The sequence below is a fragment of the Gymnoscopelus microlampas genome (genome assembly GCF_963454915.1).
Source record: "Gymnoscopelus microlampas genome assembly, chromosome: 9".
In the NCBI taxonomy this organism is placed as follows: Eukaryota; Metazoa; Chordata; class Actinopteri; order Myctophiformes; family Myctophidae; genus Gymnoscopelus; species Gymnoscopelus microlampas.
Window position 1 is genome coordinate 24989242 of NC_139946.1, and position 27772 is coordinate 25017013.

The window sequence follows — 27772 nt, forward strand, 5'->3', positions numbered from 1 at the left end:
GTACACTTTGACACCAATATTATTGTTATAGCTTTAACAGAAGCAAAGATATTGTTTTTGCTGTATTGCTGTAAATGGTGGCGGACATTTTTTAAAACATGTATATTTCAGAAATGAAGGGTGATCTAACTCGTCTCTTTGGATACATGTTTTCCTATGGCCCTAAGGTACTTCCATACCAAAGGGGACCTTTGTATCATGACTTGAAGTCAACGGCATATTTTTGGGTCCTAACACCTCCACTATACTGAAAAGTAACAGTTTTGGACACATGAGGTTTCCACCCCACAGAGACGATATTGACCTCAGGCAACCTGACCTTTGACCTGGTTCTGTACACCTGTAGCCTCCAACCTCTTCCTAAATGGGAACGATGTGAGAGCCGCAGAGCCTTACAAAAATCTGTCATTATTTCTTCATGAGAATAATTAACACGCTCACCCTGCTTGTGTAATCGTACAGCTCATGAGCTGATGAACATAATGTATTATATTTCGATTTCCCCATGCTATAAAGAACACTTCGCCTCTGGAATGTCAGTATGGATTTCCTCCTGGGTTATTTCGCAATATGCATTAGCGTGTGTGCTCTTAAAGTAGGGCTAATTAATGGCCAAGAATTTCTCCCAGCTGCTCGCGCCTCCATCTCCGCTGCCTTTAAGTCCCCCATTTTCAGAAGACCGAGTCAGTCTCAGTCTCAGGGAGCCTGCTGGACTCCAGTAAGCCTCTGTGGGCCTGTGCCTCATTAGAGAGGCCCTGACGCCTCTGTGAGCAGAATACCAAACAGGACACCAGTCTGTGACTGTCAACAGAGTGCTCAGCCTCTCGCTTTGGAAAGGGCCAAGCTGTCCTCACATACTCTTCTGACAGAACTTTTTTAAGTTAGGTACTCACAGGAAGCGACACGCCACTTCTGAGTCACTATATAAAACTGATGATGAGGGAGTTTTTCCCCCACCTCCCTCCCTGCTTAAAAGCATAATCATTGCACATTTACAGCCTGTTATCGGCCATTGGAACGCAGGTAGACATGCGCTGTGGCTGGTTGGAGGTTGTGGGAGAGATGTTTAATCATTTATGAATAGAGCAAAGTACCACAGATGATGGATAACAATGACTTTCTCTATTTGTTTACTTAGGCTACTGACAATACAAATATACCATAGCTACACGTACAATATGTCTATGTGGTCCATGGAATGGTTGAGCTATCGTAGAATTCACAGACCAAAAACATGAATTTCCTGTTGTGTTTCTCAGCAAATAGTTTGGAACCAAAAACTGGGTCACAAGATGTTCTGACAGGGTTACAGACAAAGATCTTTCCATTATGGAATAATGTAATGTAAAAACAAATTGTGCATTGCAGAATGTGCATGGTCCATATACACATTTGGGTCCCAGTGTGAAACAATAGAGGAACAGGACTCTGCCCTGACAAAGGCCACAGCTTTGGCTGAAACATGTCAGCAAAAAAACTCTTTCTGTTTTTCCATACTTTCACTAAGTAACAAGTGTGCATTGGACCCAACGAAGAGAACACGCAAACACCAGTAAGGGGCCTCTGGTGGGCTTCTTTTCCCCCCTTATTTTTCTACTGTTATTTGTTAAATGTCTTTTTATCTGACGGTAACAACATAGATGGCAATGAAAAACTCCTGATATGGCCTATGAAATATAGGTTGCTATAGGTTAATAATATCGGTTAATATATCACTTACATAGTGGCAGTAAAGTGATTCTGTGATGGAACCAGGAACAGACCATGATCTGTACTGCTTCAGAATCAGTTCTGATATCACCAGTGAAGATGCTACATTGCCACCATGTGCTTTTGTTCAAGGCACTATACTATATCGGTGCTGGTGTCGCATGCCAAATATAGCAGATCTACAAGCAATGTAGAGTGTTCTGAGCTTGTAGATCTGCTATTTTTGGCGCAACACCAGACAAAGGAATATATACATATTTTTCTTTTCATCATTCATTGAACGGAGGGTGCATACCACGTGGGCGCAATGCTCTGATCAGTGGGTCCTCAGTTTGATTCCCTGGTACTATTGAAATATTTCAATTATTTCTAAAAAACTACTATAGTACTAGTAGTATAAAAAAATGCTTTAAATAGTACTACTACTACTAATTTACTAAATGGAACTACTGCCTGGTTCTAGACCGGGCAGACCTATAAGCAATCACAGCATGAGGAACCTTGATGTACAAGTAGCCGACACCCCTTGGGCCTTGGACATAACGCTAGTACTGTATGTCACAGAGACTTACCCCCAATCCACCCTTTGATGCTGAGGTCTGACCCAGCTGGGGATTTAACCCCTGACCTCCAAGTCCCAAGCCACTATGGCTAAGCTCAGCTGGTACTTTCACAAATAGGGTATAGTTACTATGTCAACTCTGTTATTTAGAATTAAATGTTATGTGAATCCATTCATGTACACTAATAACAATGTGCAATGCAGTTTGTCAGCCATCTGCTATATACACCTTTCTCAGATTTCTTAAATGTACATTCTACACCAATAGAGGGTGCTGCAGCATCTGACTTTTCTGTTTCATCATGGCATTTAACTTCGGGCTGCTAAAAAGCATTTTAACACACCCTATCCTCTCACATTTAATATCACTTCATTTAAGTGTTTATGAAATTAAAGCACAAGTATCACAAACATTATATAGCTATTAACAGATTTACTTGCATAGAAAGTAATCTTGCGACATAACGTGTCACATTTCATTTAAAGTGATAAGTAATAGGCTCCAGTACAATGTGTGTTCGATTTTGAAAGTAGCTATCTTTCTCAACACTGTAGGACATAGTTGCTGAGATAATGTTTTATTTGTGTGGGTGCATGGTACCCACCCTCAGGGAATTGCACCAGCTGATTCCTCTCAACAGATAACAGCTGCAGGGAGGGCGCCCAAGACACACATCCCTGCTTGCGCTGTGATCTGGACCGATGTGGATGCGTAGCGGCTTGACCCCTTCGGCCTCTGACGGTCCCCTCCACGCACAGGGACAGGTGTGTTATGTTGTTGTTTCCCAGCCATATGCTCTTGAGGTTGGGATGAGGCTGGTGCAGTGAGAACAAGTTCAGGAGGTTATTATGAGACAGATCAAGCTCGGAGACAGTGGCCTGGATGTGTTGCGGTGCGAGGGAAAGACCAGAGGAGGAACAGTTCAACACAGGACCCCTGTGGCCGAGGCAGGCCGTGGGGTGGGCAGGGGAGCACCGGAGACCGTGGGGGAGAAGAAAAAGCAGCACTGTAGCCACGAAGGGCCAGTGGGGCACTGCCATCAAAACCAGCCCTGGAAGCATGGATAGAAAAAGCAATCAGAGTTATAAGTGTCTGTTTTGAACAAGCTGCAGTAAAATGCATTTTACCCATTGGAATATGGTATAACTTATAACAGTGATTCTCAACCTATTTCATTTCTACGACCCCCAATGTGATATGCAATAGGCCACACAGACCCCATTTGATAAGATTGTTGTCTCCAGGAGACTGGGACCCCAATCTAAGAACATGTTAAATGTTAGACATGATATGGTCTGATGTGGTCTGTCATTAGGGCCAGAATTCCTTTGCGGTCTATGTACTGTACAGCAGGTATAGAGATAACAATGAAACTAATATCAAAATACACATTCTTGTACATCTGGGGACCCTCTGGAACCCACGTTGCCTTATAACACAAGTTATGTACTGTACAATCTCCCCTTAAAATATCAAACGCTCCATCTAGACAGTCAGCATTACACATAATCTATGAAATAGCAGACATCATACTGAATCACTCTAAATCAAAAGGGAGCCATTATGTACAATAATACAAAGAGAAATTTGGTAAACATATCAAACTTACCCTTGTGTGTCCACACTTTATGGGCCGAAAGAAAACTTGTGACTGTCACTCCTTAATTCCCACCTCCAGTGCGCTGTCAACAGTATATCGACTTTCGACTCCGATCAAAGTCTGGAGCGTGTGTGACCGTGTCTACTCACTCATGCACATACACAAAGATGACATAAAATATTATGGGCACTCCTTCAATCATTCACACAAGTAGTTAATGTCTTACTGTCAATAGTTCTCCACATGCCTTATAGATAACCGAGGATTGTGACGAAGGGAGCCAAGCCCAGGTTGAGTTTTTATTATAGATGATAAAGCCGCTTTGTAAAAACTGTATGGCTAAATACATGTAAGACATTTGCAGACATTTGACAAAATTGGTCTGAAACAAAAACAAGATCATAACAGACATTCAAACATATACCTCTTTATTCACACAAACATTGCAATTAAATCCTAGCCCTGGGTATTTAAATAAGGCCCACTGATATTTCACCCATTCAGTTGATGAAATAAACTATGCTTTTCTTGAGAATTATTACTTCATTTCTTTATAAACGTTGGCAGCGAGATTTTAACTTAAGTACTGCATGTTATAGAAGACAAGACACTCCAAGGCTAAATAAAAATCAAGAATCAAACTTCTAGCACTGAAACAGAGCTATGCTATATTGCACAAAATGCATACCACTCAATAATATTGGTTTCAAACCAAGTTAAATATATGAGGCAAACAAACACCTTCATGAACATTTGGATTTAGAAGGAGATTTGCATTTATATCTGTAGTGTATCTTAGTGCAAGCAACCTCCAGTTTCGTTTTCAAATGATGCAATAATATTACAATAAAATGTCTGAAAAACAAAAAACAAACAACAAGTGAAACTAAATTTTAATATTACAGTCTTATCCCTCATAAATCCATTAGCACACCCATGAAGGGGATAGTCCTAGACAGAAGATCATCTCTTGATCCACCTTTAGTAATAGCGGACGGCTTAAACTGTTTCCTATCGATTGCAATTAATCCCAGACTCATAATCCTGTGCAATTCGGTGACTATCTACAAAGAATAACCCCCATAGTGGCCCACACCATTACAAGTACCTGACGTCTATAATGGGGAGAAGAAAAAAAAACATTGCACAGCTGCCAGACACAATGAATTGCAAATAAAGATTGACACAACTTCCCCTTGAAGGTGTGGTAAAGGCTGGTGTATTAATAATACTGGATGGTAAGGCAAAGAAAACACTACTGTAATTAACTTAACTGCTGCCATTAATTCCTAATGGCCAGTGTTAAAGCACAGTAAAATAAGAGATACAGGAGAGTCATATTCCGTTATGATCATTTCAGGTACCTCAAACACAGTCGGCAACATCTATAGAACAATGAAAACACTTGAGCATGGTTTGCAGCATACAAATGTTCTATATAGATCTTTGGCCATGTTGAAATGATTCATATACGATCCCTTTTTGACAAACAAATGGCATACACGGAAAGTAAGAAAACGGACATTTAGAGATGTGCGCAGCGACTAATTTCACTGATGTTTAAACAATGTTTTTGCAACTGACTAAACGACTAGTCTAAAAATTGAGGGAACACAGCCACAATTGAGCACAAATTCGATCCATAAGGCCAAACATCATCGGAAAAAATGATTGTGAGATATAAAAGCCATTTGGAAATGCCGCAGTAAAGTAGTTCAGTTTGCAATCATGCTTCATGGTTCTCTTGCAAAAAATGCACAGAAAGAAATGTGTTGTTGATTCTGCAAAATTGTTCCTAATTGTTTTCCAACAGTACTGCCGTTTTCCAACAATTAGGAAAATGTTTCTCAAATGAAATTAAAACTTCGATTTTACTAAAATTATACTTAAATTCGCTCCATGAAAGGTATGCTCCAGCGAACATTCCGACAGCCATCATAGATACTGGTGAATTTATGTTAGGGAAGGTAGTTTTTTTGATGTAGAGTTTTATAACAAGGTTGAAGGACTAAAACCTTTTAATTATAATGCTTTAACCATGCCTAATGTACCTCTTTTCTATACGTTTTTTTGTCTTTGTTTTAATTTTTGTTGTGTTGTCCCCTGTATTGTCTTTTATAAGGACCTATAATAGTCTGAAATAAAGATGGATTGATTGATTGATTGATTGATAAATGTACCCGCGAGGCAGCCACTGCCTTAAATAAAACGGCAGTACTGTACTCTGAGGAATAAGATACCTCGATCACTTGAAGGAGAGCCGTGATTGCTGCGTGTCAAACAATGTATTTTCGCAGAATAACTGTAATAAAACTGATCATATAATAAATAATGGTTTAAACGACTAGTATTTAGTAAACAATTAGTAGGGGCAGCACCATTTAATGGACTAGTGGACTAGCTGCGCACATCCCTAGTGCAGTTGTATTAAGAGAGGTGTGGCGAGGGGAGTCCCAGGGTAGTTCAGCACTTCAGTGGCGGCTGACTGCAGGTCCTTGAACAGCAATTGCTCGTTCCAGAAAATATCCGATCTACAAGCTCGAGAATAAATCAGGCTTTAGTGAAGATTTCCGCAGGGGTTGTCCGACGTCAGGCAGCCCATGTTGTGATGCTTCACCTTCACGCGGAACAGAGTCCCGTCGGCACACATGCACAGCTTGTACCTCTCCTTGCCGTCGTCGGGGGCATACCTGTCGCCAGACGAGTGTGGGATTCGAGTGGTGTTGATCATGATGGAGCCGTTCAGGACAATGCTGTTCTCCTGCAGAGAGTAAACTCTGCTTTAAATGTGATTGTTGTTTTTGTTGTTAAAACAAGTGTTAAATAGCTCTATATTCCCATGGTAATCATTGCTGTTACTGAGTGTTTTGTTCAGTTACAGTGGTCACCCCGTTTCTCCATCTCTTTAGTAAACAGAAGATACATTTTCAGGTCGTAGAGTGAGTAGATGGAAATGGTGCTATCTTATAATGAGCGTTAGGGACGACCAATAATATGAAGATAAGGTTGGAATAAGGTGAAGTGCTCCATTAATATGACAACAGAGAGACAAAGGTCATATAGTACATCAAGTCAGATTGTGAGTTATTTGTCCACTTACAGCCTTGAATTCCAGGTTTCCCCCCATTCTGAACTCCACATCCTTGCCCATGATGTTGACCCCCTCGTTGCCGCGGATGATGGCGCTGCCGTCCCCTTTGATAAGAAGGTCACCGGTCAGATTACTTGTGATCTGAAAACAGATAAAGCACGAGAATAGGGCTAAAGTTATAGCTTCACAAACAACATCGGAGATCTGATTACTAACACTGGACGTCTGTCATTAGATCTATTTACGGGGCCAGGCTTCCAGCATGGACCCGTATTGTTATTCTGATTATTCCGTTTCTTCTTCTGCCACTTTTGGCAGTTCTGGCTGAACCGTGCAGTCGCTTTTTATGAAACTCGGCCATATGATAGATGGTCATGAAAAACGATCAAGAAATAATTCTCACAATCTTTCGTCAAAAGGTGGCGCTATAGCACTCAATTGAAAAATGCCAACTTTGAACAGGTACAACTCATGCCCTGTTTCACCTACAGCCATGAAACTTCGATGCACACATGCGTCTCCTCATGCTGAACAACTTTCACACTCTGACTTTTGACCTCTGACCTTTAGATCTCCCACCATTTTGAATTATATGAAAAACAGTTAAAACCTATCTCCTCCTGGGATTTTTGAGTAATCTGCACGAAACATTTTACACATGAACTTTGGACCTATGCCAAAAAACGTTTGCAAAATATTTTCCATAAGTGAAAAAATGAAACTTTAATGAGCCAATGAACATTGCAGTTTTATGACAATTATTCATCTGCCCCTAACACATACATGCAGACTTACCATTCTTTGAAACTTTGCAGAAATGTAAAGGGCCATTCCAAATATCACTGAAACCAATCTTACTCCAATTGGTCAAACGGGGGCGCTATAGCAATTTTTTGAAAATGCAAACTTTAAACAGGCAAAAGTCATGCCTCGTTTGGCCGACAGCCATTAGACCTGCTTACACATGTGCCTTGACTAATGAGGAACACATCTATCACGTTGACCAGTAAGCACCGCCCTTAGATTGTCCGCAATCTTGAGCAGTTTGAAAAACACTTAAACCCAGGATTTTTCAGCTATTTGCGTGAAACTGTATCATCTGTGTGATCTCCTTTCACAGGTTCTTGTCTGTTGGTGGCTTCTCGCTTAAATGTGTGCCCCACAACCTGAAGGTCACCAGTTCAAGCCTCACTTGGTGCGGACTTCATCTAAGGTGCATTTCACACAACATGACTATCAATGAATACATCTGCAATTGTTAAAGATAACATGAAATATTTAATTGAGTGTTTTTTACATACAGCTGATCTACAATCTCACAACTTTTCAGATAGCAATGAGAGTATGTTTTTTCAATGTATAACATACTTCATTGTGAAAATAGCCGATGTACAATCTGACAACTTTTAATGGTTTGTGAGCTTGTAGATCGGCTACTTTCACTAGTTTTGCTTCTGAGGAGATGTACAATTTCTTTATTGGTAAATGGTTTGTGAACGAGTGATCTTAGTGTTAGTGAAACAGGGGCTTGGGTCATGACAGAAGGCAAGCGTTTGTTATCCTCAACAGACAACATCAGCCTGGACAAAGCTATAGCACTATAGGTAGTGTTGCAGCTACCTAAGAGTGCCTCACGACCGCAAGGTTGCTGGTTCAAGCCTCACTTGATGCACACTCATTTAAGTTGAATTGCAAAAAACATGACTCAATCTATTCCGTTTCCATGGCTCTCTCTCTCTCTCTCTTCAATCTATTCCGTTTCCATGCCTTTCTCTTCAATCTATTCCGTTTCCATGTCTCTCTCTCTGTCTCTTCAATCTATTCCGTTTCTATCTTCAATCTATTCCGTCTCTCTCTCTCTCTCTCTCTCTCTCTCTCTCTCTCTCTCTCTCTCTCTCTCTCTCTCTCTCTCTCTCTCTCTCTCTCTCTCTCTCTCTCTCTCTCTCTCTCTCTCTCTCTCTCTCTCTCTCTCTCTCTCTCTCTCTCTCTCTCTCTCTCTCTCTCTCTCTCTCTCTCTCTCTCTCTCTCTCTCTCTCTCTCTCAGGGGCGGCCATAGCTGAGTGGTTAGTGAGCCCGCCTAGGGAGCCAGAGGCTCTGGTTGCCCCAGGTACGATTCCAGGCCAGGTCAGCAAATGTGTCGATGAAATTTGTCATCGACACAAGCAAGACTCTTAACCCCTAATTGCTCACAGGCCCTCATTGGAAACAAGACCGCAAGGACTTTCATGAACTGACCTGTTAAAGGAATTATCATTTCTCTTTCTCTCTCCTGGCCCCGTATTATCGCTGCTTGCAGCTATATTTTATTTTATTTTCATTTATCTTTGGTTTGGCTCTTACCTGTACCTCTCCTGTGTTTGACTCTTACAGTAGTAAGTAAGTAGCTAGTGCTACACCTGAATTTTCCTCCACAAATCAATGAAGGCTTTATATATTTTCTTATTTCATCTAACCTTTAATTTGGCTGGGATTAGAATCTCTGTAGTTTCTTTTCAATATTATGGAAGTGGGACTGGCTAATATAAAAATGTTATGCAAAAAATAAAAAGGCTCTAGGTGTTCGATAGCATAATAACACATTTGCGACAAGAAATATCTGTTAAATCAAACAGCTTTCAGATAGGATGGTATTAAATTGATCGGAGTGGCCCTGAACAGGTTGGTTTTCACAGAGTTGGTGTGATAAAATGGCTGATCCGGTCGGGATCAATGCCACATCTGTAAGACATGAAATGACAGAACCTACCCTTTAAAAACTAATGCTGTCATAACAGGGCTTTAGTCACAGTAATGACATCCAGTATACATAACACATTCATTATTACTGTGGTATATACCCTTTCTGTGGAGGCCTTCTGTACGCTGAGTGTGTTGACTCCTTTGGGGAGGTGGAACTCATGGTTTTCAAAGTCTGTGCTGAAATATGTCTTCTGGGTACGAGGGTCCGTGAAAGATATGCCAACATCACTGACGATGGATGTCTTGTCTTTCTCCACACTCAGCTTAGTGGTGCCCTGCTGGAACACCACCTAGGGTGACACATACATATACAAATAGAAAGTTAACAGACAAAAAACAACAATTTAGAACTAAGGCATTTGTAGAATCGGCCTCAGGTCTTAATGGGTTAAGAATAGGTATGATTTTCCTCTACTCTTTTGCATTTCTTCCCTGCTGTGTCGTGTGCCGAAAACAGCTAATCTGTCGTTGTGAGCTTGTACTGTTAGATACAGCTTTTTTTCGACACACAACACCATCGTACGACGAAGTGTAAATCAGTCCTGAGACTGTGATGGTTTCTCACCGGGTGGTTGTTGCCAGTGATGATCAGGTCCTGGTCCTTGCGGCCCCCTACGGTGCTCTTGTGTAGTGGGTGGACGATGCCCATGTCTGCCTTCTGCTTGAAACGCAGAAGTCCGCTCTCGTGAAACTCCATGCTGTCACAGCCGCTGGGACCGATCCGGATCACCGTCCATATCACTAAAGTAATCTGCAGTGGGGGAAAAAAGTAAAAGTATCAATAATACTGCAATGTAGAAATACAAGTTACAAGTAGAAGTCCAGAATTCAAAATTTACTTGAGTAAAAGTACAAAAGTATTGGTATAAAAAAAAAAGAAAAAGTACCAAAAGTAGAAAGTACTCATTATACAGAATGTCCCATTTCACAGTTTCACAGTTCAGTCTTCAAATGTATAAAAATCTTCAGCAACTAATGACTAAAGTTTTCAAATAATTGTAGTGGAGTAGAAGTAAAAGTACTGACAATTGGAAATACTCCAGTGAAGTAAGAATACCTCAAAATTGGACTTAAGTACAGTTCTTGAGTACATGTACTTAGTTACTTTACACCACTGGTCATCTGTGACACATTGCCGATTTGAGTCCAATTCTTTTAAAGTTACAATCTGTAGCCTTTGATGTCCTCTACTGACAAAGAGAGGTAACTGCAACTGTTAACACCTGGGATTCAAACCTGCGTAGGAAACCAAACGTCTATCCCTGAGCCAAGATGTAATCCCCGCTTGGTCTGGGGTGCTTATGAGCCTCAGGCAGGGCCACTTGTCAACAAGAAGGTGTCACCAGGTTCTACATTTCGCAATGGAAGAGTAGGGAGACCACCTCCAACCACTGCAGATGTAGGTCTACTACTTATATTAAACTTTCCTCTTCTACCCTGGATTTGAAATTAGACATTTTACCATTGAGCTAATAGAGCCTGCCTGCTTGCTCAGGGGATAAATTGGATCTTGATTCTTGACCATCAGGTTAAATTTGTGTCTCCTGTGTCTAGGTGAGACATGACCTTTGACACGATCTGAATGTCTCAATAGAAGAGCAGGGAGACAAAATACAACCACCCCAATATTGTATTAACACTACCATACAGAATGGACAAAATTACATTTTATTCATTAAAAGAAAGTTACATAGTGCCGCTCTTACATTCTCTGCCATACAGATTGGTTAAAATACCGTTTTAATCATACAAATAAGTCCAGGATTTAAGAACAACGTGTACGTACTACAAGCTTTGTAACAGTATTTCAGGAGGATCACAGCCATTTATAACAGGTGACATTTGTTTAGAAAAACTTTCGCACACCTAGAATAAACACTTTAGAAGCAGGTGCGTAGGCAACAAGTGCACATCAACAAAAAATACGCCCACACACTGCCGAACTGTCACTGATGACCTTCTTCAGACATGCCTGAAGAAGGTCATTAGTGACCGAAACATTGCTTCTTTGAATAAATCGTTGCTCCTGTACCGTGCAGTTCGGCAGTGTGCGGGCGTATTGTTTTCATTGTTAACAGGTGACATTTAACAGGCGACATGTACTCACTATGAGGTTGATTAGAGCGAGCAGGAACAGCAGGACGATGACACACACAGCGATGTTCCCCTTGCGTCCCCTCAGGCCTGTCTTGTGGAGACGCTCCTCTTCTATGGGCACGTAACCTGCTTTGAAGTTACTGTTGTGCTCCTTGTTGACGGTGCGTCGCTCTATGGCCTTCTCTCTCATGGACCTCTTCACCGGCCCATTCGAGCTCTCCTGAAATGCAAATATTATAGATCAAGGTTCTTCTTCAACAGGGAGTCCGGGACCTCTGCCTAGGGGGTTCTCAGAGTTAGTACAGGGGGGCCACAAGGAACGATAGGAACGTTTTTATTTTTACTTGTATGTAAATGTCTGAAAATACACATTAAAGGAGTAGTTCACCCAAAAATGACTTATTTTCTATCAATTGCACACCCCATGAAGCCTTGAATCCATGGATTTATTTTTGTTTTTGTGGCATTCCTAAGCCAATAATTTGATTCCCGTCTCCTACCGGCTAATGTATCCGGTAGGAGACACAAAGTAGATTATTTGTGTCTCCTACCGAATACACACCCGGTCATCAAATTATTGGCTTAGGAATGCCACAAAGTCCAACATATTAGTATTAGCAAAGATAATGTATAAACAAACAAACAAACAAATATAATTTGTTATGATAGTGCTGTCAAATGTCTCTATGAAGCCATTAGCCAATAATAGCCATCAAAGCTTAAGCAGCACTTTGATGCAACCCATAGCCATAGGCACTTGTGGCTATGGCTGTGGAATACTGAAGATAGTCTAAAATCTCTCAAGGGTCAACAGACATTGATGATATACAGTACATATCCATATCCTTGACTTGTGTAACCTCATGTACATACCTACTGCTATGTGGACCTACCGATACGTTGCCACTCTTTGCACCTCATTCCTAATCTCATGTACATACTTCCTGCTTTTTTAGCCTAAGTGTATATATGCATGTGTAAATAAATGATGTAGATATCTTTGATTTGATTGTTTTATTTGACATGTTTCTTTCTCCCCCTTCTTTCTTTCCTGAAAACAACGAAAATGATGGAGCTTGCACAAACACTTCCCCCACTGATTTACACCTGTAAACCTGTGATGTAAGCATGTGACAATAAAAATGATTCTTGATTATTGAGACAATCAGTTAAAAAAAATATGGTGAGCTAGTATCAAGTCATATCATAAATATATTCTTGCAATTACTTATTGTGGGAGGTTTGGACTGGGTTCGACTGCTGTGCTGGGGTAACACAAGAAGAGTGGGCACTAAGGACGAGTGGGCACCTCGATGTGAAATTGGCTATTTGGTCCAAAATATAAAAAATAAATATTTGGAAAACAGTTTTAAGTAATTTTAAGTATACATGATTAGAAAGTGATTGAACATTTCACAATTAAGGTTTAATATTTCTACAATTGCTAGTACAAATTGCTACAAAATCTGTACATTCAATCATTTTGGGCATCAACGTTGAAGGGTACATTTAAGTCTAATAATGATGTAATGTGCAGTGTGCATGTTCAAATCATGTATTCAGCATTAGCCTACTTAAGACCATTTTTCAAATACTTTATTATTTATTTTTTTTACATTTTGGACAAAATAACCAATTCTACCTCGAGGTGCCCACTCTTCCAGTTAGTGCCCACTCTTCGTGTAGACTTCTTGTAGGCCATTGGTTCTCAAAGTGGGGTCCGGGGACCCCTAGGGGTCCTTGGGGGGGTGGGGGGTCCAGGGGTCCCCAGCAAAAGTAGCATAGTGCCACATATCATTTTAACCACTTTATCTATTTATATTTTGGATATTCAAAAATCGCAGATCTACAAGCTCACATTTGCTATTTTTGAAAATATTTGAAAAGTATCCAAAATGTTTGGAAAATGTTGAATAATTTCGTCCTTTTTTTCACATAAAACTTCTCTTCTGGGTGTCCCTGGCACAAACACCTTTTCAGATGGGGGGTCCGCGGCCAAATACATTGGGGGTCCTTGACATGAAATGGTTTGAGAGAACCACTGGTGTAGCCAGCTGTAGTGACTATATTGTGCTTTGTTAAATTGGAAACCCGCATTTCCACGGTTGAACTATTGTTAATGCAGATTGATTAGCTCTTGTTTACAATTAACAACAACAGTTCCATTGCACCAGCTTGTATGTATGCGCACTTCTCTGCGCTGCTTGTGTGCAGAGGAATGCGCGTCTACATGTCTGTGTGTGTGAGTGACCATCCCATCAGGGCTAAAAATACATTGTTTCAGTCATGGTAGTGGGAGCTATATTTAACGTAAAAACCGACGGCGTCGTATTGTTCTATATACTGCCTTTTAAATTAATGTATGATCATATATGATTATGATGATGATGATCATCATCAGACTGTAATGATCTTAAACCGAGCAGAGCGCAGGCCAGCAGACCGTTATTTCTCATAGCCTACACACACAGCAGGCCATAATAAATATCATACACGTATACTTTCCTTTACGTTTACTAGGTTCATATAACTAGATGATACGCTATGCTGTTTACGAACCAGACAACCTTGTATGGGAGCAGCTTCTAATAATAATGTAAAAATCAGACCTGTTCAGACGCCATGTTGACAGTCAGACCCTCCGTCTCTGCTTTAACGACGTACAGTCTTGATCCCATCAGCCGGAGGGACTGTTGCGCTGTGATTGGCTAATCGGTTGTCAAGCGACTGGTGGTAAACAGCAAATAATGTGATACAAAAAAATGCAGTGGTGGACATGTAGCCTAGGCCTGCATTTGCTTGAATTCAGTACTTTTGTTGAGTATATTTGGTATTTTTTTTGCACGTTGTGGTGGTGCATGGCGTTGTTAGCTTGTAGATCTGCTGTTTTTAACTTTCAGAAGAATTCTGTTGTTTTGTTTTTGAAATGCTGGATTTCAATACAACAATGCATTGATATTAAAAGGAAATTGTACTTTTGAATAGGCCTACTTGAGTATTCACTTGATTATATACTTTGTCCACCAATAAATGACATTGATAAATTCGAAGAGACAACATTGTCCAATGTGTAATAATAGTCTCTGGACAGTGGACACACACAGCAGCTGTTGTGACAGCCAGTGGTTGGATTGTTGTTTTTTGTGTGATAGTCTTTTCTGTGGGACATAATTGTGGTTATTCGGTCAGTAGCTACAAAGTTCATTCTAGTTTAATAACCTTTAATTTATGTAAACTGTTAACTCAAATATCAAGCTCAATTCAGCGGTTGCTTGGTAACCAAAGAGGCAATCACAGCGCGAACGTCCCTCTGGACCATGGGATGTAGACTACAGTTAGGCAGTGGAATAAACCACTTTACTTTCTTTACTGCAGTGCAGTTTATGTGTAGGTGAGAGCTGCGTGAATCAGTATTAGGCCTGTGTTGTGAAAGTACACAGTAAATTAGAAACACATACAGTAGTATAGTCTACATTTATGAGTTTTTATTTCTGCGAGCTATCTTCAAAAAGGATGTTTTTCTGTGACGACTCATGGTCTGTTCCAGTTAGATTGGACTATCCAATGGGAAGCAGGCAGAGAGCATCCCAAAATAGGAGACTGTTCATGTCCATTCATATGTTCCATAGTTAAACTTACAGGCGGGCAGTGGTGGGAAAAGTACTTAATTTGTTTTACGTAAGTAAAAGTATCAATACTGTAATCCAATGTAGAAATACTGTGTTAACAGTAAAGTCCGACATTCTAACAGTACGCGCGCGCGTACACACACACACACACACACACACACACACACACACACACACACACACACACACAGAGACACAGTTTGGTGCTTGTTTACTGTCGGAAACTAACTGGTGTCGTTTGACAGCTTGACACGGTAACCGGAAGCCTCGCCCCAAAACACGCGCACCTCTCGCGGCGTCTCGCCCCCAGCGATTGTATTCTTGTAGGCCTATTTTTTTTTTTTACTGAGGATTGAGGTTCGGAATACGTTTAGGGTTAGGCATACTTTTACTAATGTTACGTTTATGAATAAGGTTAGGTTTAAGCAGTGGTGTGTTCTACCGTGTTATACATAGTGTGCCTCCCATCCGACGCATGTGAGACTCGGAGTTCTTTTTACTGGTGTTTATTCACTTCAAAACATCGTAGAACTGACAGTACATACAGAAAAGACTAAAAACAAAACATCAACTTGGGCATTCTGACATTTTACATTAAAATTCGTGACCTTCACTGTTTCACTCACAAACAATTAGGCTACTGACCATTTTGCCTGCTTGCACACGAATGGGGACTCGAGGGGGGTCGACTTGGATACTTCAGTCTTTTCTGCAAAACCTTTTTATTTTCTCTTCTTTACATTCTTTATTTTACTTTACTTTCTTCTATTTTATTTTATTTCTCTCTTTCTGTTCAGCTCTCCTTCTCTCCTCCTGCTCTCCCTCAGTGGAATGACACTGCTGCTCCCATCTCAACCACAACAGGTGTAGCAAACATACTTGATTGACAAATGACCTAATTGGAAACCTACAACACATAGAACGCACTTAGAGCGCCCTCAAGAGACATGAATCAGGCACTAAAAGGACAAATACACAAAATAAAACAATGACTTGATGCCAGCAGTTACACATAGTATGATTTTTTTTTTGGGGGGGGGGGGAAGCGTAGCTCTCCCTCCGAAAAAAAACTTAGAACACACCACTGGCACTGGGTTCACAGTCACACATAGTTTACTGAGGTGCTCTAAAACATTGGTTCTCAAAGTGGGGTCCGGGGACCCCCAGGGGTCCTTGAGGGAGTTCCAGGGGGTCCCCAGCTAAATGATAGATTAGGCTCCAAATGGACCCTTGGGTCTGTAACTCTGAGTGTACAAATGGAACGGGTCCATTTGGTTCCATTTGTACACTCTCAGAGTTAAATTGACAGATTTTACAATATAAATTGCGGTCCAAGTGATAGAAATGCCATTAAATGGGGGTCTGCAGCCTGCCTAATGCATGTCAAACTGGGGGTCCTTGAAATTAAAATGGTTGAGAATCACTGCTAGAGCCGTAAAAAATCTTCTCTTATTGACTGAAGATATGCCATGGGGGTCCATGGCATATCTTTTGAAATGGGGGTCTGCGGGCTAATAAGTGTCAATTTGGGGGTCCTTGACATGAAAAAGTTTGAGAACCACTGCTCTAAAAGAGCATTTACAGGTGGCTGCAATTCAGAACTGGTCCCTGTAAAAAGACCACGGCTATCACCAGAAATCCCTGTTAATAAAGTATTCAATCGATCATGAATCAGGTTACAGGAATACCAGGTTGTGACCGTTCGGAGGTCGCCGGATTTACTCCGGGGCGACTGTGTTTTGGGGCGAGCATTTTGGTTTGACAGTAACAGTATGCATTACAATGGTCCTCCTCTTTACATCGTTCAGGACAGGAGGAGAACGATACACCACACAAGACAAGACGGACCGACATAATGAGTTTGTTTTGATCTCCACGTAACGTGACTCTGTCTCGGTTGTCAGTCACTCAGATCGTCAACGTCGTTGCCACTGCTGATGTGGGGCGTTTTGAAATTGAACGTGGAGGAACAAACGAGCAGCTTGGAATTTTTACAACTGTCCATAAAAACGGATGTGTGTGGGTGCCGTGCGCCCGCCCATCAGCGCTGTCGTGGTGCAGATTAAAAACCCACCCACCACGGTTGTCTGGGAGCATTTCTCTCTTCTTTTCTTTTTTTTTAAAGCACTGACAGATTAAAGGCTGAGGGTTCAGAAAAAGAGGTAAGGGACATGGCCGACACTTTGAGGAGGCTGGTGAATACTTCTTCCTTCAGCGTTTTACAGGACAAGGCTGAGAGCTGGTACAAAGACTACCATGTAAGTCTGTCATTGTCATTAATAAACCATCATTGACCTAAATCTGACCACACCACTTCAGGTGTACTTTTACAAGACTGTGTGATATTTGTCTCTGCAGGAGACTGACATTTTCCTTTGCAATTTAAGGATTCGACTTTGGTTCTGCAGAAATGTTTTCCATAAAAATTGTCCATTTCAGTCTCAATTTGCTTTTAAAAATGTGATTAAATGTTTTTATGCATGCACTTCTTCTGAATCATTAGACAAGTTATTCGGTAGTCATGGCATATCGCATATCAATATGCATGTGAGTAATGCATTGCAACACCGGTATAAACAATGAAACTAATAAAATCAAGTGTAACGTTTTCAGTAAAGGAATGTATGCCTGTTTTAATTACGTTGATTTCCGGACAAAGTTTGGTTGCTATGGACGCCCGTCGCTATGGTTACCGTGAGACCATTCCTCCCGTCTAGACTACTGCCTCTACTGGACAGTGGTGGTATTCTTTAGGCCGGTGGTAGGCTACAGAAACTTTTTCACATTGTCATTTGTCAAGGACCCCAAATGATATGTATTTGGTTACGGACCCCGTCTGAAAATATTGTTTGCCAGGGCCAGAGAAGATATCAATGCGTTGAACTTGTTAGAAGCTTTCAAAATGATTCCACATTTTTCAATATTTTTCCAAATGTTAAAAAGAATAGCTGAAAGTGGGGTTCAAGTGTTAAGACTGTTACTGATTGTGCTGGGTACACCCTGGAACCCCTTCATAAAGGATCCCTGTGGGTCCCCGGACCCCACTTTCAAAACCACTGCTTTAGGCTACAGGTGGGGGTGGGGTGGACACACACACAAAACATTGCATTTAATGACTGAAGGGAACGGAATCACAAAAGAGATGGATAGGCCTACCAGAAATAAGGCAAAAGTACAAAGATCACATATTTGAAATGGCTTTGTCATCAAACAGCCCTTGATATGAAACTGATGACAGATCATTGTTATCAAATACTAATAGTATGATGAAGATGGAGACACACAATAAAATATGCATGCAGTGAGAAAAACTGCCTGAAAATACGTACAGTATGTGTAATAATGTAGGCTAGAATTCATTTATAACTATTCATGCATTTATAGCTGTCTGAATTGAAATGTTTAATTAGCATTGCATGGCAATTAATGATAGTCATGTCATGTTAATTAATTAATCAACATGACATTAACTGGCAAAACGAATGTACAGATATCTGTGAACAGACGGACACTAGCAGCAGCCGAGAGAGTCTTAACCACTTTAACCCTGGTGTCCCAATATTGAGAATGTCATTAATATAGGCTAAAATAAAATAACATTTGTTTTTTCCCCCAACAACAGCAGACCTACAAGCTCACAACGCATTTCACCACAATGCGTTGCGATCTTGTACATCGGCTATTTTCAAACATAATTCAGAAAATGTTTGTGGTTAAACATTCTTCATTCTCATACACATTCACCCTCTACAGGTGTTTTCCTGTGACCAGAATCTGAACAGATGTTGTGAGCTGATCGAACTCACTGCCAAGATCCAGGGCCAACTCTTCATCATTCTGAACTACACTGCTACTGAAGGTACAGGTCTGACTTACAACACTGGGTGCTTTGCAAAGCACGAGCTCCTTTATAAACACAGTCATTACCTCATGTGAACTCTCCTTTGTGGATCAGGTGGTCACTACGCTGGGGTGGACACCCTCAAAAGCCGCTTGCTGCCATGGCTGGGGACCTGCTTCTCCATGGCAAGCCCCTCGGTGACAAATGACACCAGTCTGAGTCTCATCCAGGTGACCTGATTTTTCTGGATTGTCTTCTCATTGGAAACCAATTTTAGTATTGAACATGGTTCATTCCTGGAAAGAAAACCAAACATCATATCTTATGATTAAGAGATAAAACAGGGATGGGCAAACACTTAAAAAAAAAGGTGATCAGATTGGGCTATTGAGGTGATCAACTGAGTTGATTGAAAACAGCTATTATCAACCATTATTTGATGTGCATAGAACCTTACTCCCCAGATAGTCAGAATTTATCTTACCTTTATTATTCATATTAAATGATTGACTCATTCTTTGTTATGTTTTATTGTAATTAGCAGCCTATAATAACGTAAAATCAATTGTGGTTTTCACTGTCTGGCACTGGGTGATCATGCCTGCCTTGGAAAAGGGCTAAATGATCAACTGCCGAAAACGTCTGGTACCCTTGGTTTATATCGTAGCATCTCTGATGTAAAGCATATTGTACGGCTAATAGTTAATGTTGAACACTCAGTCATTTTAATTATGAAAAGGTTCACTTCAATTAGGTTCAGTCAAATTAAATCCAGCTCAATAAAATATAATCGTCTCTCCTCTCCTCTCCTCTCCTCTCCTCTCCTCTCCTCTCCTCTCCTCTCCTCTCCTCTCCTCTCCTCTCCTCTCCTCTCCTCTCCTCTCCTCTCCTCTCCTCTCCTCTTCTCTTCTCTTCTCTTCTCTTCTCTTCTCTTCTCTTCTCTTCTCTTCTCTTCTCTTCTCTTCTCTTCTCTTCTCTTCTCTTCTCTTCTCTTGTCTTGTCTTGTCTTGTCTTGTCTTGTCTTGTCTTGTCTTGTCTTGTCTTGTCTTGTCTTGTCTTGTCTTCAGGACTCAGTGCAGAAGGACAGGAAGATCAGGGAGCTGAATCAGTCTCATGACAGTGACATACAGATGATGGAGACCCAGCTCAGCTCCACCCGTTTGCAGCTAGACTCTGTCAAAGCAGAGTGAGTCAAAATACTAATACATTTTATTTGGGCACACACGCACGCACGCACGCACGCACGCACGCACGCACGCACGCACGCACACACACACACACACACACACACACACACACACACACACACACACACACACACACACACACACACACACACACACACACACACACACACACACACACACACACACACACACACACGCACGCGCGCATGCACAGTTAATCTAGATTCTAATGATCCACTCCACACACTAAATCATGTTTTTTGAGTTTTTAACAGGTTTTTGAAGCTTATCCATGAAAATCCCGGTGGGATGTGTGAATGTTCACTGGTTTCCCTTTGGAAACGACAGTCCCAAGGCAAATACAGCCGATCTACAAACCCACTCATTGTGTTTGTAGATCGGCTGTGTATAAACCGAGCTGAGTTTTCCTTCTGGGCTCAGTCAGTGGCCAATGTAACAACATATATGACAGTTTTAAAACACACACTGTTATTCTATTAATTATCATTAATATTCTATTAATGTTTGCACAGAACACAACCTTTATTCTATCACTGCCTACATTGTAACATTATGGCAAAACTAGGTATAAGGCATAATTAGTCTTTAGTCTGTCTCACAGATCCTGGTTCATTACATAATTTGACAGCAGAGGGAGTTTATGTGAGAGCATACAACTAGTTATGGTAAGATGAATAAAAACACCAAATACATATTTGAAATGTTGTTTGTTTCAGTTTAAGGTCAGGGTTTGTTCCATTAATCTGTTGTTGTAGTTAGTTCCTTTTCATGTATTCATCAATGCCTGAAAGCTTTTCTTTTTCTTATTTTCTTCTTTGTTCTATTGAATTATTGTTTGGAACCGTTTATATTAGGGCTTTTATTGCAGAAACAAAACAGCTGTGGTTTAACAACAGGTGGTGTGGATAGATTGCTGAGAACAAGGGTGTTTCAGTGGTGAATAGCAATTACTGTATCTCTCAAATGATACAAGCAACCAGTTTGAGATGTCAGTAAAAGTATTAAAACACACAAGGAGGAGAGATACAAGTTACAACACAAGAGGCAATCTTAACCACATGAACCCTAGTGTCCCTATTCTGGGTATGTCATAATAGGCAAACATGCTAAAAACGCATCACAATGTATTGTGATACGTTGTAAGCTTGTACATCCGCTGTTTTTGGCGAAGGGTTTTGGTCAGACGTGGAAGTAAACAGAATAGGTCACATGATATATTTATTTTGTCCTACCAGGCTAACAGACGCTCATCTGGAACTGGATGACACAAAGAATAAGTCAGCAACCACTCTGCTGGCAACAGAAGATGAGATACTGCAACTAAGAGCAGAGTGAGAGATAGCCTTCTCTGTATTTTATGTTGATATTTGAACTGTTTGGTTGCTACTATACAGTATATGTCTATGAAATTAATTCAAGGACCCCAACGGAAACAAGTCCGCAAGGAAGCAAACAAGCAGTAAGTGTGTGTGTGTGTGTATGTGTGTGTGTGTGTGTGTGTGTGTGTGTGTGTGTGTGTGTGGGTGCATCAGCCTGCGTGCTGCACATGAGCAGGTGGAGATTTATAAGAGGAAGTTGGACGCGCTGGATGACTATGAGCGTCAGATTCGCCTGCTCAGGGATGAAGTGTCTTACCTGACCTCAGAGAAGGCTTTACTGCAGCAGAGGTGAGTGCGCACACACACAGTTTGGTTTATTGTTTGTAGGGCCGCAACAGCACATCGCATTACGATGCATTGTGAGCTTGTAGATCGCCTATTTTCGCTGTTGTTGAGCAATACTGTTGTACACTGAAGTATAGAATAGGGCTTAAGTAGTTAAAGGAGTCAAATTATTGGCTCAGGAATGCGACAAAAGCTAAAAAAAATCCATTTAAGGCTTTATGGAGTGTGTAATTGATGGAAAATAAGTCATTTTTTGGGTGAACTACTCCTTTAATCAGATTAATTGATATAGTAAAATATTTTAAAAATCTATAAGAAGATAATCAATAGTGCAGCCCGAATTGTTTTCTTCCAGGCTGGTGAGGAGTCGCTCTCCCAGCCCCTTGCCCATGAGACGCAGTCGTCCCTCCAGCCCCCTGAGGGGCGAGTCCCCCACTAGGGCCCAGCTCACCAACTCTTCCCGACACGCCCGCCTGGTGTCGCGGTTCAGCGACCTGTACGCTGTGGAGCGCCTGGAGGCCCAGAGCATGCTGAGACGCTACATTGATGACCTGCAGATGGTCCAGAGAATCATTTTCATCGCTGTCATGGTGAGAAACACTGGGGATCGCTCTACAGCGTCAGTGTAGAGATGCTGTTCACCAGAAGGCCACACTAGGGTGTATTGGGTTACTGGTTCTCAAATGGGGTCCAGGGACCCCCCAGGAGTCTGCGAGGGCATTAGAGGGGATCCTAAATGATTGATAGTTGGGAACCAAATGAACCCTTACAGGTCTGTTACTGAGAGTGTATAAATGGGTCCATTTGGTTCCATTTGTACACTCACAGAGTGGGGGTCCGTAGCCTAATGCATACCAAACTGGCTGCCCTTGAAAACCCCTGACACTACTGCAAGTAGAGGCATGAATGCTACAGTATTTGCACTGGGGCATGGATTACATAATTTGTCACTGTCAGTACAAATAGCATACACACAGTTCAGAACCATTTATCTCGCTGGCCAAATAGAAAACCAGCAGAAGGTGAGTATCTGATGCTAGCTTAACCTCTTCTTGTTTGCGTTTCACAGGAATCCTTCCAGGTCGGCAAGCTAGCTTACCGTCAGTTCAAGCTGCGTGTGAGGAAGACGTTGTCGCCCTCTCACCTGGGTCCTGAGAGCCTGGAGGAAGCAGCAGTGGACTACATTGTCCGAAACCTGGACCTCTATGACGTTCAGTCCAGCGTCAACGTAGGGAACTTAGTCTGCTGCATGACATCACAAATACAAAGAGTTATTAGCTGTTGCAACATGCAACAGCTATTGACAACTTGAACCCTACACTGTAGGGTTTAAGGAGTGGTTAATGCTTAATAATGTGATGATGTACGTCATACTTCTGGGTCATGCTTTGTTGACCCCGGTCAATGAAGTATATAGGAACTGCAGTATATACTTACTGTAGTTAATCAGAGTCCCCCAGGAGTCTATACTTGACCCCCTCCTCTTCAGTACACCAAAAGTCTTAAGGGAGAATAGTCAATGTACAATGGAGAAGGAAGGGAAGTCTTCACACTGTTTCTCGCAGCGGAAAATATATTGGAAAATCAAAAAACTAGCTCACAACGCTGAGCTTGTACATTGGCTATTTTTGCGGAATGTTCACCTATTATGACGCGGCCAGAATAGGGATGCGAAGTTCATGTGGTTAAGTAGTTAGTTAATGGTGTCTAGCCGGTTTTGTGGTCATAGGATTGTCTTTGACGGTGCATTTGCAATGTCTTATGCACAGGATGTGATCAACGCCATGAACGTGAACCCGCGCATCTCCTTCCCTCCGGAGGTGGACTTTGTCCTCATCAGCACCCTAATCAGAGAGACCTGCCGGGTGGCGTTCGGCATGCAGACACTGGAGCCACCTCTGGACCTGGCCTTCGCCAGTGATGGAGAACTGTACAGTGACAGCAAGTCAGTGACTGTGTGACATGTTCTGAATGCACATGCACGGATACACAAATTGATTAGGGACACCACCAAACATTCAGCACCACAGTGATTTGACACAAATCAAATATCCTGATCTATTTGACCGAATACCCCGTAATGAATAACCTGACCATATTTTGGAGATGACTGGTGGTCGATTCAGAAGACATTTACACTCAAGTGTAAGAAATTAATGTGGATGTGATGATCACTCAGCTAGAACTGTCTAATAAGTTTAGCAAATCAAATCACTTTATTGTAATACAATCTTTAAAACCACTGATGTATGCCACTCCTGTATGTATGGTCTCAACAAACAGCTGTTTCTTAATCTTTAGCTGTTCATTTACTGTCCCCACCACTAGATGTCACCCTCAACACATGTACAGTATTGCATTCGCTCACACATTTCTTCTCTTCTCTTCTCTTCTCTTCTCTTCTCTTCTCTTCTCTTCTCTTCTCTTCTCTTCTCTTCTCTTCTCTTCTCTTCTCTTCTTCTCCAATCTTCATCCTGTATTTGTTCCGTGCTCCAGGTATCGGCGTAGCTATGATTCAGAGTTCTCCGCCCCTCTTGTGGCGCACCACGTGTGGCCTGCCCTCATGGAAGAGGATGGGGTGATCGTGAAGGGAGAGGCTTTGACCCGAAGAGGCGCTCTGGTACACACACAAATGATGTTATTACGGCTGTCCCCTCATAATGATGATGATAATAATAATAATAATTGATCAATCGATCAGTTTACTCTCAGTCGACCAAGACTTGGTAATTAGTTGATTAGACTTTTTATGTTTTTTTCCATGTTGAATGAATTAGTTAAGAATTATGAGCACATGTATTGTAAACTCTAGACTCAGTGGCAGTCTGCATGCCAATTATAGCCAGTAGCCATTCTTAAATCAACATTAGAATGTTCAGTTCTCAACCTCACTGGTCTCTGCATGACAGAGACGCAAGAGAGTGATTAAATCAACTATCGATTAATCAACAAATGACTATATTAGTCGGCTAACAATTGCTTTAGTCAAAGATAGCCCTAGTCATTATTGAGACTATTCTGCATGTCTGTAGTAGTGTCTGTGTTAATTTAACCACATGAACCCTACCATCCTTATTCTGTGCATGTCATAATAGGCAAATGTTCAGTAAAAGGATCATATGTGTGTTCTTCCAGTGGAGCAGCAGAAGTCGGAGCAGGAGTGCCAGCCCTGTGCGTTCTCGCTCTGTCAGCCCCACTCGCCATCTGGTACGTTTCCATAACTGTTCTTGGTGTGAACCCTGCTCATATTTACAGTAACACTCGAAATGTAGATTTAAGATCATATACCTCTTTCAAACTACATGCAACCACACCCACTGGTCTGTAGGGTAAGTATAGTGCAATACCCCGACTTGCTTTTCATCCAAATTCTGTATTTTTAATGATAAAAGATGTGGACTAAATAACCCTCTCTCTCTTTCAATGCTCTCCTGTCTTGCTTGGATGTTTCCAGGTATTTAGCAGCCCCAAAAGATCTTCACCTGGCCGTCTCTCAGCCAGCTGGTTGTAAACGACGAGCTGTTCAACCGGGGCACAGAAAGACAACAGCCTACATACTCATCTATTTCTCATTGACTTACAGCCTTAATCTGCTGGCTCCTTGTATTTTGTTGTCTGTTGGTCGTTACTTGAAGTGAAGGAGTTTGTAGCAAGGTCCCATTGACAGAGTTTACATTATCAGATGGAGGGTTTTGGTGGTTGATGGCAATAGCCAGGTGTTAATACATTGTTTGTTAGACAAGGTTGATTTTGGGAATTTAGCAGTCTGGCAGCTAACTAAACACTTAAACAGTTCCTTTACTGTAGTTTACTGTATTTAGATTGAATTCCTTAGTTTTTGGGACTCCTTAAAACCAGGTGTTTCGCCCGGGGCCTGCCTCTTACATCCTGCTGCATCACAGTGTTGTTTGACTGACTCAAGGTCTGACTGCTCGCATTTGATTGGCTTGTCAAGCTGAGCTTGCTAATGTTGAAGGTCAAAATATGTTTCATATCAATATACAAGTAATATTTGCAATCTCAACCTAGATTATAACGGATCTTTCCAGCCCTATCGATTAGCATCTTGGACGGCCATTGGTTGCTCATGCATTTGTTATCAAACATTCTTTATTTCAGTAAATTCAAACGTCCAGACATTAAAGTTAGCATGCTAGTTATGTATTATGTAAAGAGCACGCCTGCCTTGTTGCTCAGAAGCGCAGAAGCGTGCACTGCTACGTCCTGCTAAACCACAGCCATCGGGGTGAAACACCTTTATTTTATTGAGTGTGTTTTTTGTGTTAGTGATAGTCGCACAATATTCCCTAATTGGAGAAATATCAATTGAGGGGGGAAAAAAATCACACCTGCACAGTAGCACTTTCTTAGTCAAGATTCACTGTAGCTGGTTATTGCAGCTATTTGCAGCTAATCTATTCCATCTAGTTCTTTCTCTGTGACACATCACATGTTGAGTAGATATCCGTGTCAGGTTGAAATAAAACGGAACAGTGCTAATGAGTGATAAACTCCTCCAGTACTTGACTTATACTGATATTGATCAAAGCAGCTCTTCGTGGGATCCGTTACTACACTGTGTGTTTTTATTGAGTTTTTGGTGCTGTGGTTGTGTATTTTGAGAATCAAATGATACGAAGTGCTCAAAAATCTAAAATGATATTGCTAAAACAAGGACGTTCATGAAATGGGAGATGGACAAGGTGATTATTCTTTTACTTTATCGTTTTTCCAAAGAATTGTGGCGATAAATAACACCAATATCGACTGATTTTGCAGAATGGGTGCTATCAATGTTATCCCAAGTTTGTCATATTTGTGTCATTTTAAATATTTTTGTTCCTAATGACGTACTGTGCAGTATAACGTCTATGCCCGTAATTTAGGGATGACTTCATACTCAATTTAGTGAAGACAGTTCTGTATGTTGATCTGAACTGTATTTTGTGGTATTGAGTGCTCAATATATATTTCTGACTGTGCCTTATATAACTTTTTTAAGAATAAAAGATTGGACACGTTGAAGTTCTTGCATTGACATATTTAGCATATTCCTAAACACATTCTGTTTCTCTATTGTTTGTGACCAACACTGCATAGCATGTTTGGGTCCTGAATTAAGCTATGGTTGAGAGACCAAAAGATCATAACCATAAATAAAATCCCAGCATCACAGAAGGATCCTCATGCGGTTGTTAACAAAGCCTCAAACTGTAGTTTGGCCCTGTGTTAAACAGTAGATGGCACTGTTGGTCCATCGCACAGCTGGACCTGAAAGGTTCCAAGCTGCTCTGCTATTGAGGGTTCTGACCTAAGTGACCTTGGAATGTTTGGGATTGTTTTTGGTACCTCAATGTCACTGATAGTACATACATTTCTTCTGGGTCACAAAGTCAACACACTTGAGCTTTTAAAATGTATTCTGTCATAACAAAGACATCATAATGATGACATCATATTGATAACATCAGTCACCTTCTTATTGAAGCCTGGTGCGTCTCAAAACATACCTTAAACACCTCGAAATCACATAAAACTTACCACTTTTCATCAAAATATTAGATTCATAATTCAGGTCCATTGTGCCATGCCATTATCAATAATGTAGGTCCATTGTGCCATAGTCAATA

General features: G+C 41.2%; 2 protein-coding genes across 2 annotated transcripts; one reads left to right on the forward strand and one right to left on the reverse strand.

Moving 5' to 3' along the window:
* Positions 1-4159: 4159 nt before the first annotated feature.
* Positions 4160-14445, reverse strand: sgcb (sarcoglycan, beta (dystrophin-associated glycoprotein)). The gene is made up of 6 exons (XM_084066295.1): positions 14410-14445; positions 11811-12020; positions 10269-10454; positions 9802-9993; positions 6974-7105; positions 4160-6634 (listed from the first exon to the last, which is right to left on the reverse strand). The coding sequence occupies exons 1-6, from the start codon at positions 14422-14424 to the stop codon at positions 6431-6433; spliced, it is 939 nt and encodes a 312-aa protein (XP_083922421.1). The 5' UTR covers positions 14425-14445; the 3' UTR covers positions 4160-6430.
* Positions 14446-17600: 3155 nt separating this feature from the next.
* On the forward strand, positions 17601-25696 carry spata18 (spermatogenesis associated 18; the record flags this gene model as incomplete). Its single annotated transcript, XM_084066318.1, has 12 exons — positions 17601-17687; positions 19183-19288; positions 19385-19500; positions 20338-20456; positions 21714-21809; positions 22011-22145; positions 22498-22732; positions 23212-23370; positions 23912-24087; positions 24639-24762; positions 25278-25349; positions 25597-25696. The coding sequence occupies 12 exons, from the start codon at positions 17601-17603 to the stop codon at positions 25651-25653; spliced, it is 1482 nt and encodes a 493-aa protein (XP_083922444.1). The 3' UTR covers positions 25654-25696.
* Between the last annotated feature and the right edge of the window lie 2076 nt (positions 25697-27772).